This window comes from Salarias fasciatus, chromosome 11 (assembly GCF_902148845.1).
Source record: "Salarias fasciatus chromosome 11, fSalaFa1.1, whole genome shotgun sequence".
In the NCBI taxonomy this organism is placed as follows: domain Eukaryota; kingdom Metazoa; phylum Chordata; class Actinopteri; order Blenniiformes; family Blenniidae; genus Salarias; species Salarias fasciatus.
In genome coordinates, this window is record NC_043755.1 from 26562924 (window position 1) to 26579707 (window position 16784).

The following is a 16784-nucleotide window of genomic DNA, read 5'->3' on the forward strand; positions in this document are numbered from 1 at the left end:
GGTCCCTGCTGGTCCCCTGCGTGGGAGGAAAAGAGCGGAGAGGGGAGGATAAAAGATGGGAGGGAAGGGGGCACTTAACATTTCCTGGTCTCGTCTCGCCCCGGCACCGCACGCTCCACCCTGATCAACACACAACGGGCGTGATCGGGCCAATCACACCGACAGGCCACAATTTCCACGTCTCAGATTCAGAGTGTGTGTGTGTGTGTATGTGTGTGTGTGTGTGTGTGTGTGTGTGTGTGTGTGTGTGCGCAGGAGGTGTGAGCGGAAACACACTCTGTATCCCCGCTGATGGTGGGCCTGCTAGGAGAGGAGCTCAGGTTTCAGCCCCCAAGGAACAAAACCCTGTTAATCAGCCAGAGGCCTCTCTCTCTCTCTCTCTCTCTCTCTCTCTCCCTCTCCCTCCCTCCCTCTCTCTCTCTCTCTCTCTCTCTCTCTCTCTCTCTCTCTGGTGACCTCTTCTCTGTCAAAAACTCCAGAATTCTCCAGGCTTTCGGATTGTCTTTGGCAGCTGTTCATCTGAAGGAACTGGAGCTCCGTCGTCAGCCGCTGTATCTGTGATGATTCTTGGTCAGTATCAACGGCCAGCTGCCCATGAGGTTCATTTCCAACAAAAGTTTAAAAGGAAAGCGTCTTTCATTCTCTCCCAGTGTGTTCAGAGGCATCAGAACCTTCAGCATCTCCATCGGGTTTTAAAGTGTGAGGGATTTGAAGCTCTCTGCTCCCTGCAGTACTCAGCTGGTTAGCATTTAGCGTTTAGCATGTAGAGTCGTCCGTGCAGCGAGCGTTCAGGCTCGACATCTTCAGCAGCCTGTGGTGAGTTGATGTTATAACACTGAATGGACAAACGGAGCATTAAGTTTGAGCTGTGTTCTCATGTGTCTGTTCAACAGCAGCCTGTCCACAAGACTGCCTGTAAAGACGACGTTTCCAGGTTCAAAGGAAGAAGACAGATTTGGACGGATGGACGTTTCAACTATTTCCCATATTATATCTTCCTGTGCTGTTCATATGCTGCTTGTTCCACACAATCTCTGACAAGTCCGTTTACATATTAGTTAGGGATGTTCGATACCACTATTTTTCAGATCGATACCAAGTACGAGTACTTCGTCTTCAGTACTCACCGATACTCATACCGATACTTTTGATAAATAAAATTTAAAATAATGCAATGACAGATGATTTTTGAAAAAACATGTCAATCACGCTGGAGAAATGCTTGCGTCACGCCGTCAAGCAGCTCGTAGGAGCAGCAGAGCAGGTAGGACGGTCTGGCGCGTACGCATTTTTCAGAAAGCGAGTAACAGACGTTTGGCTTCCACTTTTTCGAGAAAATCGTCCATGATACCTTTAAGTCCAAAATAACAGTCTGAAAAATAAAACGAACAACTCTTTGAGTTTTACACTTATTTAAATGAAATTAAGTGCAAGATAAAACAATTTCTCTTAGTTTTTAGTTTTTTTAAATGAACTGAAGTACAAGATGTAAACAAACAACCCTAAATTATACTCATTTTTTAAATGAACTTATATTAACGTTTTTCAAATCAACTAAAGTGCGAGATACAACAGTTTTCTCTGAGTTTTACACTTTACATAAACTAATGCTTTTAAATGTACTAATTTTAATGATTTTTTATGAACTAAAGTCAAAGATAGAACCACCCCTGAGTTTTAAGAGTTGCTGGTGTTGCCTGTGCTGCTCTCGGATCGGTGCTCTTCAGTTTCTCGGTCTTCTGCAGGGTTTGTCGTCCAGTTGGCTCAAGGTTTTTTTTTCCAGCCCAGCAGCGTCAGCCTCTCGTCAGACTCTCGCCCACAAGCTTCGCTCTGAGGTGTTTCAACAAATTACTAGTGGCAAATGAACAAGATCGCGCACCTCCTCGAGCAGTTTTAGCATTGCAGAGTTTGCATTCTGCAAAGCTCGGCTCCTTTTCACTGATATAAAAGAATTTCCACACCGGCGAGGTTCTGGTGAGACGAGCAGCCGTTCTGGATTCATCCTGTTGTCTCTGCTCTGGATGAGACTCATGGAGAATCAACCTGCTGCAGTGTAGCTCAGCACCTGTCAGCGCCACCTCCTGGAGAGGAGGGCTTCTTCCTCTCTCATGTTTAACAGCAGCTTGCATCCCGTTCAGTCGCACTACCGCCATCTGCTGGTGAGGAGGGCTTACTACGCCTGGGATGTTCTTGTCTTGAGTATCGGCGGCTGGTATCGGTAGTCTTCAAGAGTACTCGATACTTTGAAATAAGGCCAGTATTGGCCCGATACCGATACCTGGTATCGGTACTCACACATCCCTAATATTAGTAACAAGTGTTTGGAGACATATTCAAGCCATCAATTGAAGATTTTTTTTTTTTTAAAGGGACTTAAGGCAAGATTTGTGAAAAACTTCACATGCATTTCCAGTTTATTCAATGCTAACGGGCCGTGAAGCATTAAAAACCTAAAATAACAGGCCAATCTGCGTATCTGTCTGTTGCCTTTTACAGGCTGTGTGCCACAGAATTGGCTGCAGTTCGGGGTCCGAATTTCCCGCACAATAGTGGGGATGTGACGCTGTATGCGCGTTGCTGACAGCTCTTGAACAGGAAGAACATGGCCGCCGTGGACACGAACTCAAACGCTGCAGGGATACAAATAGTTTAGTCTAACTGGTTTTCTGTTACTCACTTCGTCGCTTGTTTATATATAATACGCACTGTGGTCTTGCAGTAAACCGCGATGCAGTAAACAGCATGAGCATCCCTGGTGCAGTGCTGTGAAGACGGACAGTCTGTAAAATGTTTGTGGCGCTCCCGTGAAGCCTCGGCTGGTGGCTGCAGTTCCCCACAGCGCCTATCGTGGCAGCACTGAGGTACATTTTGTAAAGTTGCCTTAAAGCTAGAGTTGGCGATTTGAATGAGATACATTTTTTTAAATACTGGTTAAAATGATCTTTATGACCCGATGGGAAACAATTCATAGCGTGTTCTTACAGTAGTTTGGAAAATATCCGCTATCTACAGCAGGAGTAAAACGGGAAAAACAGCAACCAATCGTCTTGACGGGACACCTTTTTTTAAACCAATCAAATCCCTTCGCCGTTCGACCTGCCCCCTGCGCGTACATGTCAGTGGTGTACACTGACCCTGGTTCAGTGCGCGCGTAGAAGGACGGAGCGTCGTTGCAGAATGGCGGAGAAGAATGTTTGGGGCTTTACTTACCGGTGAGTGCGCCATACTTGGCATAGTTCAAATAAAGAAAAACAAGGAAACGAAGCGCTGAGGACAGGTTACGCCAGGAACGCACTGGACGCGGAAGTGCTGCACGCAACGCGTGCACCGCGCGCGCGGAACGTCTCTGCGTCTCCGCTCCCAACGGAGCTCCTCCAATGGGGTGGGAGCTGGGCGGAGCCTTAGGAGATGCTACATTCGTGCTACATGCTAGTTTTCCAAGATCGCCAACCCTAGCTTTAAGGCCCTTTAATAATAGAAAAATGAATAACTTCACCGGCTCACATAGTAGTTATTGGAATTTCCTATTTGCTAACATCAGAAACAGTATCAGCTTCAGATGTCGATACTGATCAGGCCCTAACACAAAGGTTTATACAGGATTATTTAAACTCAGCTTTACCCCAACCGGAACAGCAGAAAGCCTCCTCCTCTGAGCCTGGTTCTGCAGGGTTCTCTTCTGAGTCTGGTTCTGCAGGGTTCTCCTCTGAGTCTGGTTCTGCAGGGTTCTCCTCTGAGTCTGGTTCTGCAGGGTTCTCCTCTGAGTCTGGTTCTGCAGGGTTCTCCTCTGAGCCTGGTTCTGCAGGGTTCTCCTCTGAGCCTGGTTCTGCAGGGTTCTCCTCTGAGTCTGGTTCTGCAGGGTTCTCCTCTGAGTCTGGTTCTGCAAAGGGTTCTTCCTGTTAAAAGGGAGTTTTTCCTTTCCACAGTGGTTTATGCTGCTCATGTGGATCTGTTGGGTTTCTCTGTAAAAGTGTGTAGAAACCACCATGTTGTAATTGGCACTTCATAAATAAAGCTGAATTTGAATTTTTGGTTATTTACTGACTGGGCCGTCGTCTATGAGTGTACGCAAAAATCAAAGTACCACTCCACACAATACAAAGACCGCTCCTAACACACACACACACACACACACACACACACTGCTGCTGCTGCACACCTGGACTGGCAGCGTCCTTGGGAAAGAGCAGAAAACAGCAGGTGTGTCCACAGAGCCTCAGTGCTGTGCCGCTCCGCTCATTAAAGAGAGAGTGGAGCCACAGCGGAGCAGAGGTGAACATCTGGATCGTCTCCAGCCGCAGAGTGAGGCCTGTGCAGCTTCACTGCAGCAGATCAGCAGCTGTCACACACATTCACCCAGCAAAGAGCTGACAGGACGCACACACACCTCCCTTTCCAGGGATCTCCTCTGTTCCTCTTCAACGTCTCACACTTCAACGGCCGGAATGCATTTTCTACACAAAAGTCAGAGCTGATGAAGCCCCGCTCTGGCTCTGGTCCGGTTCAACGGCTTCCCCAGTCTGACAGTCAGTCTTGACGGTGCTCCACTCCTCGGTGAGACTCGATCCTCCCTCCTCCCCGCCCGGCGGCTCACACACTTCACACTCTACCTCTGCCAAACCCTCACCGCCCCGGACCGCTCTGCTCTGTTCAGCCTCCTGTCTGCTGCAGCCCAACACACACGCACACACACACACACATGCACACTCCCATATTCGACAGTGAAATGATTGGCGAGCTTGGAGTGAGGTGATGCCGCGACGAGCGGCCAGTATTAGCCAAGTTACTTTAAAAAAGTAATTAGAGTTACAAATTACTTGTCCGAAAAAGTAATTGAATTCATAACTCAGTTACCTCATTGTAAGATTAATTAGTTACTCAGCAAAGTAACTGACGTTATTTTTCATGTCCTGTACGTTACTACATTCCATAACATCAAAGATGCTCATATCAACTGATTGAAGAACAAAAACACTTCATACAGTATTTTAGAACATTTGGTATTGATTTGAAGTAAACTGCAGTTTGTTAAAACACAAATGTAAACTTCTGGCCATTAAGTAGTGCAAATCTCAGTAACTGTACATTAGTTACTGTGTACCAGAGTACCTGGAAATCACTGCCTTTGGTCGCCCGAAAAATGGAGCGTTGCTTGTTTTAGCAGAGCGGCTCGTCTCCCTCCTGCTGCAGTTGGGCTCGGGTGGGTTAGCATGGGGTTAGCATGGGGTTAGCATGGGGTTAGCATGGGGTTAGCATGGAGTTAGCATGGGGTTAGCATGGGGTTAGCATGGGGTTAGCATGGAGTTAGCATGGGGTTAGCATGGGGTTAGCATGGGGTTAGCATGGAGTTAGCATGGGGTTAGCATGGGGTTAGTATGGAGTTAGCAGCAGCAGCAGCAAGTGTTGATGTGAGGAGCTTCATAAGGTTGGAGCTGCTGGAGGCAGACGTGGATAAAGTCTCCAGAGAGACTTCCAGTTTCAGAACGCTTCCTTGAACGTCTTCTCGAGCTGGACGCCATTGTCTCTGTCTTGTTGTGTTTACCGGTCAGCGCCTGCAGTGAGTGAGACATGCTCCGCCCACCAGCCAGTCATCACCCCCCCTCCTGCAGCTGATGTGCTCAGGAAGCAGACACTCGCGCTTCATTCAACAGAATTATAGTAACTCGCCACTTCATATTCTCAGTGACGGTAACGGTGCTGCAACGATGGGAAAAGTAATTAATTAAATTATTCCTTACAGAAAAAAATAACGCCGTTACTGACGCTGTTATCACTGACACTGCGAGCGGCGAGGGTTTTTTGCACATTTGTACCAGTGATGACACTCGCACCGCGATCTCATTCGTGCCGCGAATGCTGTCGCGTTCATCGCGTCTGGTGGAAACACGGCCTGAGACTGTAAAACAGACTGTAAAACAGTCTCGTGTCTTTTGTGAGCAGGTTTGTGTTTCCGCCTCCTCAGCAGGCCGGGAGAACCCGCTCACGTTCTCATCTGTCCTCTCCGGGCCAGTCTGTCCTGTCCTGGATTTTCCTGGAGTTCAGGTCTCAACGCTCTTCGTTTCAGACGACTCAGCGTCTCGTTTTTGATGTGTCGTTTTCACAAGCTGAATATTTCACCCGATGATGATTTCTGATTTCTGAGAGTCATGACTGCTGAAGCATTGCGGGGAACGCCATGAGGACCAGCAGTGGAAGAGCCAGAACGACAAAATCTACATGTTTTCCAAGCCTTGTCTCCTGGAGCTGCCAGGCTCAGTAAAGTGGTTCCACAGACTCTCAGGGACTAGATTCCGGTCTCAGTGGGAATTCAGAAAAGTGCCGGTCCACTTTATTACTTCTTGTAAAGATGCTCTGAAGACACCTTTAACTGCCCAGAGAACAGCTGTGAGACTCAACAAAGTCTCAATAAGGAAATGAGACGTTCGCTTCAGGCTGTACGTTCCCTCAAAGCTCAGGTCGTGAAAAACCTCGGAAGGAACCAAAGAGCCAGCGGATGGACGGATGGATGAGACAAACGCTCCAACACAAACATTTATCAGGGTTTGTTTAGAATAAAGAAGATGCAATAAAGAGGAGATCTGCTTTAACTGAGCTCTGATTAAAATGAAAGAATATTCTCTTTAAAAAAGGTCTACTGAGGTCTGAGGAGGTATGAAGTATTTACTGAGGTCTGATGAGTCTGCTGAGCTCTGCTGGGACAGTGTGTGGCGTTTAGTCCTGCTGCTGCTGAGCCTCGGTGAGACACGCTGAAGGCCGGGGACGCTCATGCTTGCTACTGTGTTAGAGCGTCCTCCTGGTCCTCCTGGTCCTCCTGGTCCTCTTGGTCCTCCTGGTCCTCTTGGTCCTCCTGGTCCTCTTGGTCCTCTTGGTCCTCTTGGTCCTCTTGGTCCTCCTGGTCCTCCTGGTCCTCTTGGTCCTCCTGGTCCTCCTGGTCCTCTTGGTCCTCCTGGTCCTCTTGGTCCTCCTGGTCCTCCTGGTCCTCTTGGTCCTCCTGGTCCTCCTGGTCCTCTTGGTCCTCCTGGTCCTCTTGGTCCTCCTGGTCCTCCTGGTCCTCCTGGTCCTCTTGGTCCTCTTGGTCCTCTTGGTCCTCTTGGTCCTCTTGGTCCTCCTGGTCCTCCTGGTCCTCCTGGTCCTCCTGGTCTAGTCTTGATGAGTTCAGTGAGTTCTTGTGGTCCACTGTTAAACTGGAGATGGGGGGTTTCATCTCCCCAGTGAGGGCCGTCTCGTCCCATGGCAGCAGGACTCTGCTGGACTGCTTTGACTTTATTCAGCACGTTTCCGACCCGGCTCACGTTAGAGGCCACACTCTGGACCTGGTCTCCCGCGGGCTGAATACTGATGGATTGAGTGTTGTAAAGTGACCTTGTGTGTCATGTTGACACCCTGAACTTCCACTGCAGAGCCTTCCGGATCTGACCACACTGATGATGTTGACATGTTCACACAGAACAGGAGGACGTGGAGGACGTGGAGGACGTGGAGGACGTGGAGGACGTGGAGGACGTGGAGGACGTGGAGGACGTGGAGGACGTGGAGGACGTGGAATCCTTTCCTAAAGTTCTTTATGAACACAGTGCAGTAAATCAGGACGAATATCAAACCTCTGTTCCTCCTCCTCCCCCGTCAGCCTGCAGTCTGTAGGATGAAACCCTCATCAAGCTCTGCTCACTTTGACCCTCATTTATCAATCCGTCGTTCAAACGGGTGAATATCTGGGCGCTGAGCTCATCGTGCGACGGGGCTCGAGTGGCATGAACGAAACTTCCGTACCTCGCCGATCTCAGCGTTTGAATGACCGGGTGTTGATAAATGCAGCGGCTGAATTCATGGTTCTGAAGCCCCGCCCACTGAGGTCAAACACGGTAAAGGAGCGATTTTGGCGAAAAAAGAAACTTTTGGAGCTGGAAATGGATCCTGTCAGGTCTGAGCTGGAGGTGAAGCAGGAGGAGCTCTTTGGAAGAATAAAAAGTCTAATTAAAGGAGAACAGAAAAACGCTGTCTGCAGGACGATCACAGCGGCGGTGAGCAGCGTCTCCTGACTGAACAGCAGCGCCCCCCACTGGTCTGAAGCAGCTCTGCAGCAGTGTGTTCGTCTTTTCGCACTGTTAAAACTGCCTCCTCCCTGTGGCAGGATGGACCAGCGGAGTTACTGAAAGTTAAAAATCCCTTATTAATCCCACAAGGGGGAATTTTATTAGATATTCTGTAAGGGCTTTATTTCATCTTTTATTCTTTTACTTTTTAATCTGTCCTGAATATGAGCCAGAGGTGGGAGACTGGAGCCTGATCAAGCCATCTCCATGCCATGTTTTTGCTCTGACCATGTACCACACCAACTGAATCTAATCAGCCCTGCTCCTCAGCTTGTCTGTGGTACATGGTGAGGGCAGAAACATGGCATGGAGATGACTTGATCAGGCTCCAATCTCCCACCTCTGATATGAGCTGCTTCTGCTTTGTGGCATGTTTGAGGTTCACTTTACAATTATTTTCAGTTTTTCTGCGCTGCGCCGCAGATCCACGCTGACTGAAACTTGCTCCATGATGTCAGACCTGTGGAGAGATTTCATCTTTCTGTACGATCACGATCACGTTGATAAATGCCGAACCCGTCTTTCATATGGATGTGCAAGGGCCGTACGACGGATGGATGGCTGGATGGATGGATGGGTGGATGGATGGATGGATGGATGGGTGGATGGATGGATGGATGGATGGGTGGATGGATGGATGGATGGATGGCTGGATGGGTGGATGGATGGATGGATGGATGGCTGGATGGATGGATGGATGGATGGCTGGATGGCTGGATGGATGGCTGGATGGTGTAATTGGTGTATGTAGTGTTCTGGATGTCTCTGCGGTTTTGGGTGTAAGTTCTGCTCACCGAAGTCGGCCAGTTTGAGCTCTCCAGTGTCACTGATGAGCAGGTTCTGAGGTTTCAGGTCCCGGTGGAGGATGTACCTCTGGTGTATGTAGGACAAGCCTCGCAGCAACTGGTACAGGAAGAGCTGCAAAACAACAGGAGAGGAGTTGGTTCCAGGGTGAAAACACTTTCCCATCAGACGCTCCGGTCTGGGCCGGATTCTCCATCCTGCTGCTGGGAGGACTGGGAGCCGCTCGGGGGCGTCAGCAGAACACCGAGCTATTAGACAGAGAAGAACTTCTGGGAGGCGACGCCTCCATCACAGAATCAATACTTGGGAAGTACACACACACACACACACACACACACACACACACACACACACACACAGTCGGCTCGTTGAAAAGCTCCTCCTCACATCATGTACTGACCAATAGGAGGCAGTGTCATGTAAACACAGCCAACGTGTTTTCACAGCTAATAAATGAAATGTTCTCCACCCCTCCCCCCACCACAAGAAAATAAAAATCAAAGAAACAAAACAAAACAAGTCAATCACCAGGTAATCATCACTGCCCAATCCAGCTTGAACCAGTTTATTCCAGAATTCATCCCGAGTTCTCCTCTCTGACAAACAGCACCGTTTCTGAGGCAAGACTGGGATCAGGACTGAAGACTGGGATCAGGACTGAAGACTGGGATCAGGACTGAAGACTGGGATCAGGACTGAAGACTGGGATCAGGACTGAAGACTGGGATCAGGACTGAAGACTGGGATCAGGAGCAGGAACCTGGATCAGGAGCCTGGACTGGGACCAGGAGCAGGGACTAGTCTGAAATCTGAGCTGCCCGCTCAGCGCTTCCTTCCTCCTGCGCCGGGCTGCAGAACGTCACCATGGGAAATGTGTTTACTCCTGTTTGTCAGCGAAGCACTCTCCCTCCGCAGAGCGCCGGGGATAAAAGCCTTCCTGAGAGCAGATGCACATTCCACTTTCTGGAGGACTGAGAGCTCCGCTGGCTTCAGTTCCAGCCTGCTTTACTGGACTGTCTCCACAAAGGGTCAGGAAACAGGCTTTAATGGCTCGGACTGATCGGCTCACCGACACTGGACTCTAGAACCCTGGAGACCTCCGGAGGGACCACTCAGAGCTCTCAGAGAACGGCTCTTGTTCTACTGGTTGAGTAAAGTCTGATGGGGGGGGGGGGTTCTGGGTTCTGGCCTGGACTTGTTTTTGGGGAGTTGGGCCTTCTCCTCTCACATCAGTGTGTGGCCTCACTAACGGTCCAGAACTCCCAGAATGCACTAAAGCTGCGGAAATCCTTCCTGCAGGAGCTGCTGCTGCTGCAGAGGACGGACCGGCGTCCAGAGGACAGACAGCAAGGCGGAGACAAGAGACAGACGTGTTCAACGGAGCGGAGACATGCAGCCATCTGCCTGCGCGCACACACACACACACACACACACACACACACACACACACACACACACACACACACACAGTTTCTAATTGGAGAATGCAGGAAGTGTCCTGTGAGGACAGGGACATGTGGCTCATCATTCAACAACTCAGAGTCCAGATTCAGAACATTACACTCCGTCTCCATCCGTCCAAATCAGCTCAACAGCCTCAGGACGCTTGTCATGTCTCACCTGCTGGTTTCACACTCTGCACGCCACCAGATATTCTCACTGAAGGACAAAGTAGAATCATTTCCTGAAGCAGGACACTGTAACTGTGTGTTTGGAGGACGGAGATGGAAGGTTACATTCAATAGAACACCAGCTGAAGCAGTCTCTCCGGTCAGACGTGGATCTGATGGTTTTGTGGGGATCACGCCACGCCCCCCTCAGCCCGCCTCATCGCTCTGACCTGTTCGCCAGCGTCCGTCACCTCAACACAGTTCTGAGGAGAACCTGCTCCTCTGAGCACAGCCGGCATGACGGGGTTCACAGGAGAAGACGTCAGACTGAAGGAACGCCGCGGCGCGTGGCGTCCTCCTCTGGACGGCGGCTGAACTGACCTTGACGTTCTCGGGGTGGAGGCCGCCGGGGTGTCTGTCCATGTACTGACACAGGTCCGTGTGCTGGAAGGGAAGAGACGGCCGTTAGTGACCTGATGCCACGACACTCTGAGGGTCGTCATGGACTGTTCCTCCACCGTCCTCCACCGTCCTCCACCGTCCTCCACCGTCCTCCCAGCTGGGAACCCGCTGATGTCTCCTGACGCCAGAGTCTGATCCTCCGCTGTCAGTCAGACTGACTGATCAGGCTGGTCGACCACAGGAACCAGGAGAGGTCAGCAGGTTCTCGACTGGAACTCACTGGATCCTGTCTGTCCCCGTCTGTCCCCGTCTGTCCCCGTCTGTCCCTGTCTGTCCCTGTCTGCCCCTCCCCGTCTTTCCCCGTCTGTCCCCGTCTGTCCCTCCCCATCTATCCCTGTCTGTCCCCGTCTGTCCTTGTCTGTCCCCGTCTGTCCCCGTCTGTCCCTGTCTGTCCCTGTCTGTCTGTCTCCCAGTATGAGCTGAGGGGAGAACAATGGAGGATTTTATTGACGCTGGATGTAAAATGACACAGATCATTCAGTTATGAGGGAATAATACTAACAACAGACACTTGGTGGATGAGAGAGATAAAGACATCAGCTGAAGCAGTGCGACGCTCTCAGAGACAGACTGGTCTGGTCTGCTCTGGTCTGGTCTGCTCTGGTCTGGTCTGGTCTGGTCTGGTCTGGTCTGGTCTGCTCTGGTCTGGTCTGGTCTGGTCTGGTCTGGTCTGGTCTGGTCTGGTCTGGTCTGCTCTGGTCTGGTCTGGTCTGGGACCAGGACCAGAGCTGTGGCGGCCGGAGGGGATTCCTCATCACACTCGTCACTAAAACTCCATTTTCTGCTGGATAAACACCAGCTGGACTTCCTGACTTTAGATTTCTATCACTTTCAAGACATTTGGTTCGTTGTGTGAACACTTTAACTTTAACATGGAATATCCACTCAGTTATCAGTACTGGAATTAAATAACGAATGAATAACTTCCACTATGTTCCCCACATTTCCTCTACTGTTAGATATGATTGCTGAACTGCTTCCTTCATTGCTTCCTGAACTGCTTCCTGAATTATTTCCTGATTGCCTCCTGAACTGCTTCCTGTTTCCTCGGCCGCACAGCGAAGCGACTCACCACATACTCAAAGACCAGCGTCAGGGTTTCCTTGGTGTGGATGATGTCGTGGAGGAGCACGATGTTGGCATGTTTCAAACCTTTGAGGAGAGAAGCTGAAACACAGAGGAGACGGCGTCCCGTCAGTCGGTGAGGATGAGTGTGGTCTACTCTTCATCAGCTGCCTTCACACCGGGGTCGGCGTGAAGGCAGAAGGTGACGGATCCACACACTGACCATGTGCATCACCTTCAGATCATGTCTCTGTGATCGACACGTCACACGTTCACAGGTCAAAGTTCACGCCAGGGAGACGACACACTTCACGTTCACACACACACACACACGAATAAGAATATGTGAATTCTGAATTAGACAGGGCTTCTCTTCTTTAAAGCTGCGGTACTTGATTTTTTTTTCTTGTTTTAGAGTAAATGTGGCTTCACTGTCACAGAGTGTGATGCAACAGTAGATTTAGTTCAAAAACGTTCATCGGGGAGCTCTCTCAGCCTCATAAATAAGCATTTTATCCTGGCGAAACCTGGAAGACGAAGTCACTTTGTCTTTGCACGGTCCGGGTCCTGATCAGCCAATCAAATTTCGAGGTGAGGAGGGGCGGGCTTAGCACAGGTACAGCCAGAAAATGTGTGTGTCGTTCTTTAAACTGTAACAGTGGTGGACGGTACCTTCTCTTATGGCTGTAAACGGCGTTCCTTCTTCTTCCTGCAGACGGATCACCTTCAGAGCCACCAGCTTTCCGTTCACCCTGCCGAGCAGAGAGTCAGAGCTGAGGCTGAGGCGCTCCCCTGCTCACCAGAGGTCTCCAAATGCCGTGGCACTGTTTATATCGCTGAGTTTAACACGGCGCCCAGGCCACATGCTTAAAACATCAGAACGGCATCATGAAAAGAGTCTTTTGAAATAAAAAAAAACAAAACTCCATATTATATACATGCTGCAGGAAGTGTCCAGAGAAGCTGCAGAGCAGCGCAGGAGCCGAGCACAGAGAGCAGGACTCCAGGAAGGGAAGCTGCTTACTTGCTTTTTCCTTTGTAAACCGTGGCATACGAGCCCTCTCCCAGCTTCTCCAGCTTCTCGTAGGAATCGGCCTTCCCAAATTTGGGGCTGGTTGGCTGACGGAGGAGGAAGAGACATGAAATTAAATCAAACAACCTGGAAGGACCAGAGATATTAAAGTGTAAGTGCTTCGGATCACGACACGTTCCCGATCAGCACTTTAAGAACCTCCCGATCACCCAGATCCTCAGTGACGGACGGCGGCGTCCTTCACTGTCAACACTCAGGTAAAGCTGCAGGCGTAACAACACTGATACAAAACACTGGAGCTCGTCAGGGCGTTCGTCCTTTCAGAGGATGATCTGTCCGACCCGTGTTCTCCATGTCCTCCGGCCTGTTTCAGCTGGAGCTCCAGACTAGACATAAACCGAGATGGGTTTTTTCAGGACCGATACCGATTATCGGTAGTCAAGAAAGCCGATATTTGATACTATTAATGAAAAAACGTTTTTTCCAAAAGCAATTTTACATTATTGTTCATCTTGTTCTGAGTGAGGGAAATGTCTGCCTGTTAGTACTGAAATAATTAGTGTTTGTATTTTGTATTTAGTGGTGAAATGTTGCTCAGTTTAATTTCTTCCAGCAGGTTCTACAAATGTTGTGCTAACTGTTAGCATTTCAATGGGTTTTTCCATACAGGTTAGCATTAAGCTAGTGGGACTTTTCCATAATGCATGTTGTGATTTACAGTGTTTTACGGCGTCTCGTCTGTGTGGAAAGCAGAATTCAGTCTTTACAGGATTAATCTGCAGCTCAGGAGACACATCTCTTCTCTCCAGAGCTTCGTTTCACTGACAAAGCTTCTGCTCTCCTCTATGAACATATATCTATGGCTCTACGAACATATATCTATGGCTCTATGAACATATATCTATGGCTCTATGAACATATATCTATGGCTCTATGAACATATATCTATGGCTCTATAGACATATATCTATGGCTCTATAGACATATATCTATGGCTCTATAGACATATATCTATGGCTCTATGAACATAAGACTATGGCTCCGCAGGCACTGTGCATGCAGCTCTCTCTGCTGATTGGCTGTCCGCCCTGCTGGCTCTGAGTGTAACCAATCAGATGGCGCTGTGGGCGGAGCGATGCTGGAGGCAGAGGAGACTCCAGGGAGACACGGCTGCATCTGAGCCAAATAATCCCATTTTATATTGATCTCTTACCGGCCGTCAGATTAAAACAGGGAGACGCTGATATGCGTCAGAGTACTGATAAAGAGCCCGGCTGATGACGAGCCCTACTCCAGACTGCTGGAAACTCTTCTCCCACACTTCCTGTCGCTGAGCTGTTTGAAGCAGCGGTGTGATCAACAGCTTCAGCACTGCTGCTGTTACCCAGCCCTTCACCGTGCAGACGGACTGAGGTTAAGACAGCACTCAGTGACATGAAGATGTCTCTGGGACACTTTCTGTCAGCTCAGTGTGAAGACAGACCAGGAACCTGCCCCGTGGCTCAGACAGGACAGGAGAACCGGATCAGTCGACGCCGTCACCGCCTCACGACGGCCATCCATCCTCAGAATGTCCTCTGAAGCTCACAGATGTTGCTCTGTTGTGTTTTTCCTCATAAAGACGATGAATGCGCTGAGCGGTGGCTGACAGTCGACTGAGGGTCAGTCTGTTCCCCAGTCAGACCTGGACCGTCGGTCCACTCAGAGAGACCGTCGGTCCAGGTCTGTCTGAGACAGTGAATCCAGCCGCTAACAAGTCCGCAGTCTGAGGGGTTTCAGCAGGAACAGCCTCGCGGCCAGTCCAGCCGGAATACTCCTACAGTGACCGTCTCCATCAGATATTACAGATTACACTGCAGCGCAGGGCAGAACTGGGATTTTGGTTGTGAATTTATTGAAGTCAGTTCACATCTGATTCTATTTTGGTTTTACAGTAATTCTCACTGAGATAAGTTTCTTCCAGTGAAGCTCTGGGATTGAGTCAGCCATGGAACTGTAATAATATTTACAACACAGCCGCAGCGATGTAAGTATCGGACTGGGAAGGGTTTTTTATTTTGGCTGATGCTGAAATGTGAAAGCTTGACGGGTTCTGGAGAGTATTTTGGTTTGTTCTGCTGTCTGACTTGACGGCTCTGCTTCTCATCTGTGGTCTGAATTCTGCTCCATCTTCACCTGGATCAGGTCAGCGCTGAACAGACATAAGAGCAGATTCTTCAGGATGAATCTGGGCTTCTCCGACCGACCGTCTCCTCCACCCAGTTCTGCAGACACTCGAATCACGAGCTGCTGTAGCACGCTCTTAAAAAAAGTGGCTAATGAAGAGTGGAAGCGCTGCACAAGCTGTGTTTCCATGGCAATAATGGCACCAATGTTGACTGCTTTCTCACCCAGTGTTACGCCAACAGGAGCGACGGCTCGCCCGGCGCTCGGCGAGCAGCGCAGACGGCCCGCGGCCTGCTGCCGCTCAACACAGGAAACTCACCGAGCTGGGGCTGGAGTGGCGCCGCAGTTTGGGCGACTCCTTGCCGGACGACGAGCTCTTGGCGTTGATGCAGGCATTGTTCTCGGAGTGGACCCTCTTCACCTGGCTGGTGGGCTTCTCGAAGGGGTCGAAGCCGCTCTGCGTGCGCTGCACCCGCACCTTCCTGTCCTCAGGGATGGTGTCCAGGGGCTTGATGACCGAGTCCGATCCCTGGCAGCTGCGTGTGGACATCTTTGTGACACATATCTGCCAATCACAGGACGAGAGCGAGAATGTCAGCGTTCACATAAAAGCACGCACACACACACACACACACACACACTGGGCACAAAGGGGCCAGGCAGCATGACATGTTTTGCCACAGCTCTGGTCAGATTAAATATTTAGGCCAGCCTCCCCTGCAGGAAGAACTTCTAATTACTCTAATACACCGGCGGAGTCGGGTTGCAGCTCCGCAGCTCGCCAGGTTTCAGTGTTCATCTGAACCGCAGGCCGCTCTGAGCTGGGACACACACACACACACACACACACACACACACACACACACACAGCGGCCCTGCATCTGCAGCGTTTCCCCTGCTGGACAGAAAACACAGCTCCCCGTTTCAAGTCGCTCCAGTCCTCAGTGGCCGCGGCTTTAACCTCGGGTGGAAAAGAAAATGGTTTGATTTTAATCACATCTCAGCTTCCAATGTATTAAACACACACGCATGTGCATGTGCACGTGCACATGCGCACGCACTGAGACTTCATTTAGAGAGCAAAGCAGCAGAGATCCTCACAATGTTTTCCACCAACACAAACCTGATTGATCTCAAGGGGAAAAATTCCTTTTTTACCAGTTCTCTCTCTAAGATGCAGTGGTGCTGCCACAGCTCTATGGGGGTCAAGGGTCACGCTCAGGGACCCACGGGGCTACATATCAGCTGTGGGATTCAAAAAGCAATCTCCTGTTTTCCACCGCTGTCCCCACAATTCAACACTCAGGCTTTTAGCAGATATGTCAGGATGACTCTAAACTGCACTCTGACCTGCCCAGGTGACCTTCAAGTGACCTTCTCTCATTTTGATCTTCCCATCAGATGAGTAGGAAGACTGGAGAAAGGTTCTGAGACCACGTCAGTTTGCCATTAAACCTCTCAAATCATGATTAAACCATTTCAGACGGGAAAAGTAAAAATAATTCAGAGAAACAACATTTGAGGGAAGCCGAGCGTGAGGCAGGCCAGGCA

The 16784-nt window shown here is 49.9% G+C and overlaps 1 protein-coding gene across 5 annotated transcripts in view; it reads right to left on the bottom strand.

Annotated features, from left to right (window-relative positions):
* The window catches only part of cdk14 (cyclin dependent kinase 14), a 108136-nt gene that overhangs the window by 51929 nt on the left and 39423 nt on the right, over window positions 1-16784 (bottom strand). For all 5 annotated transcript variants that reach the window (XM_030103538.1, XM_030103539.1, XM_030103542.1 and 2 more), the window contains 6 exons: window positions 15553-15798; window positions 13059-13153; window positions 12707-12786; window positions 12042-12136; window positions 10889-10951; window positions 8888-9011 (listed from right to left, as the gene is read on the bottom strand). In XM_030103538.1, the coding sequence (XP_029959398.1) occupies window positions 8888-9011; window positions 10889-10951; window positions 12042-12136; window positions 12707-12786; window positions 13059-13153; window positions 15553-15798 (703 nt within the window). The remainder of the gene's footprint in view (window positions 1-8887; window positions 9012-10888; window positions 10952-12041; window positions 12137-12706; window positions 12787-13058; window positions 13154-15552; window positions 15799-16784) is intronic.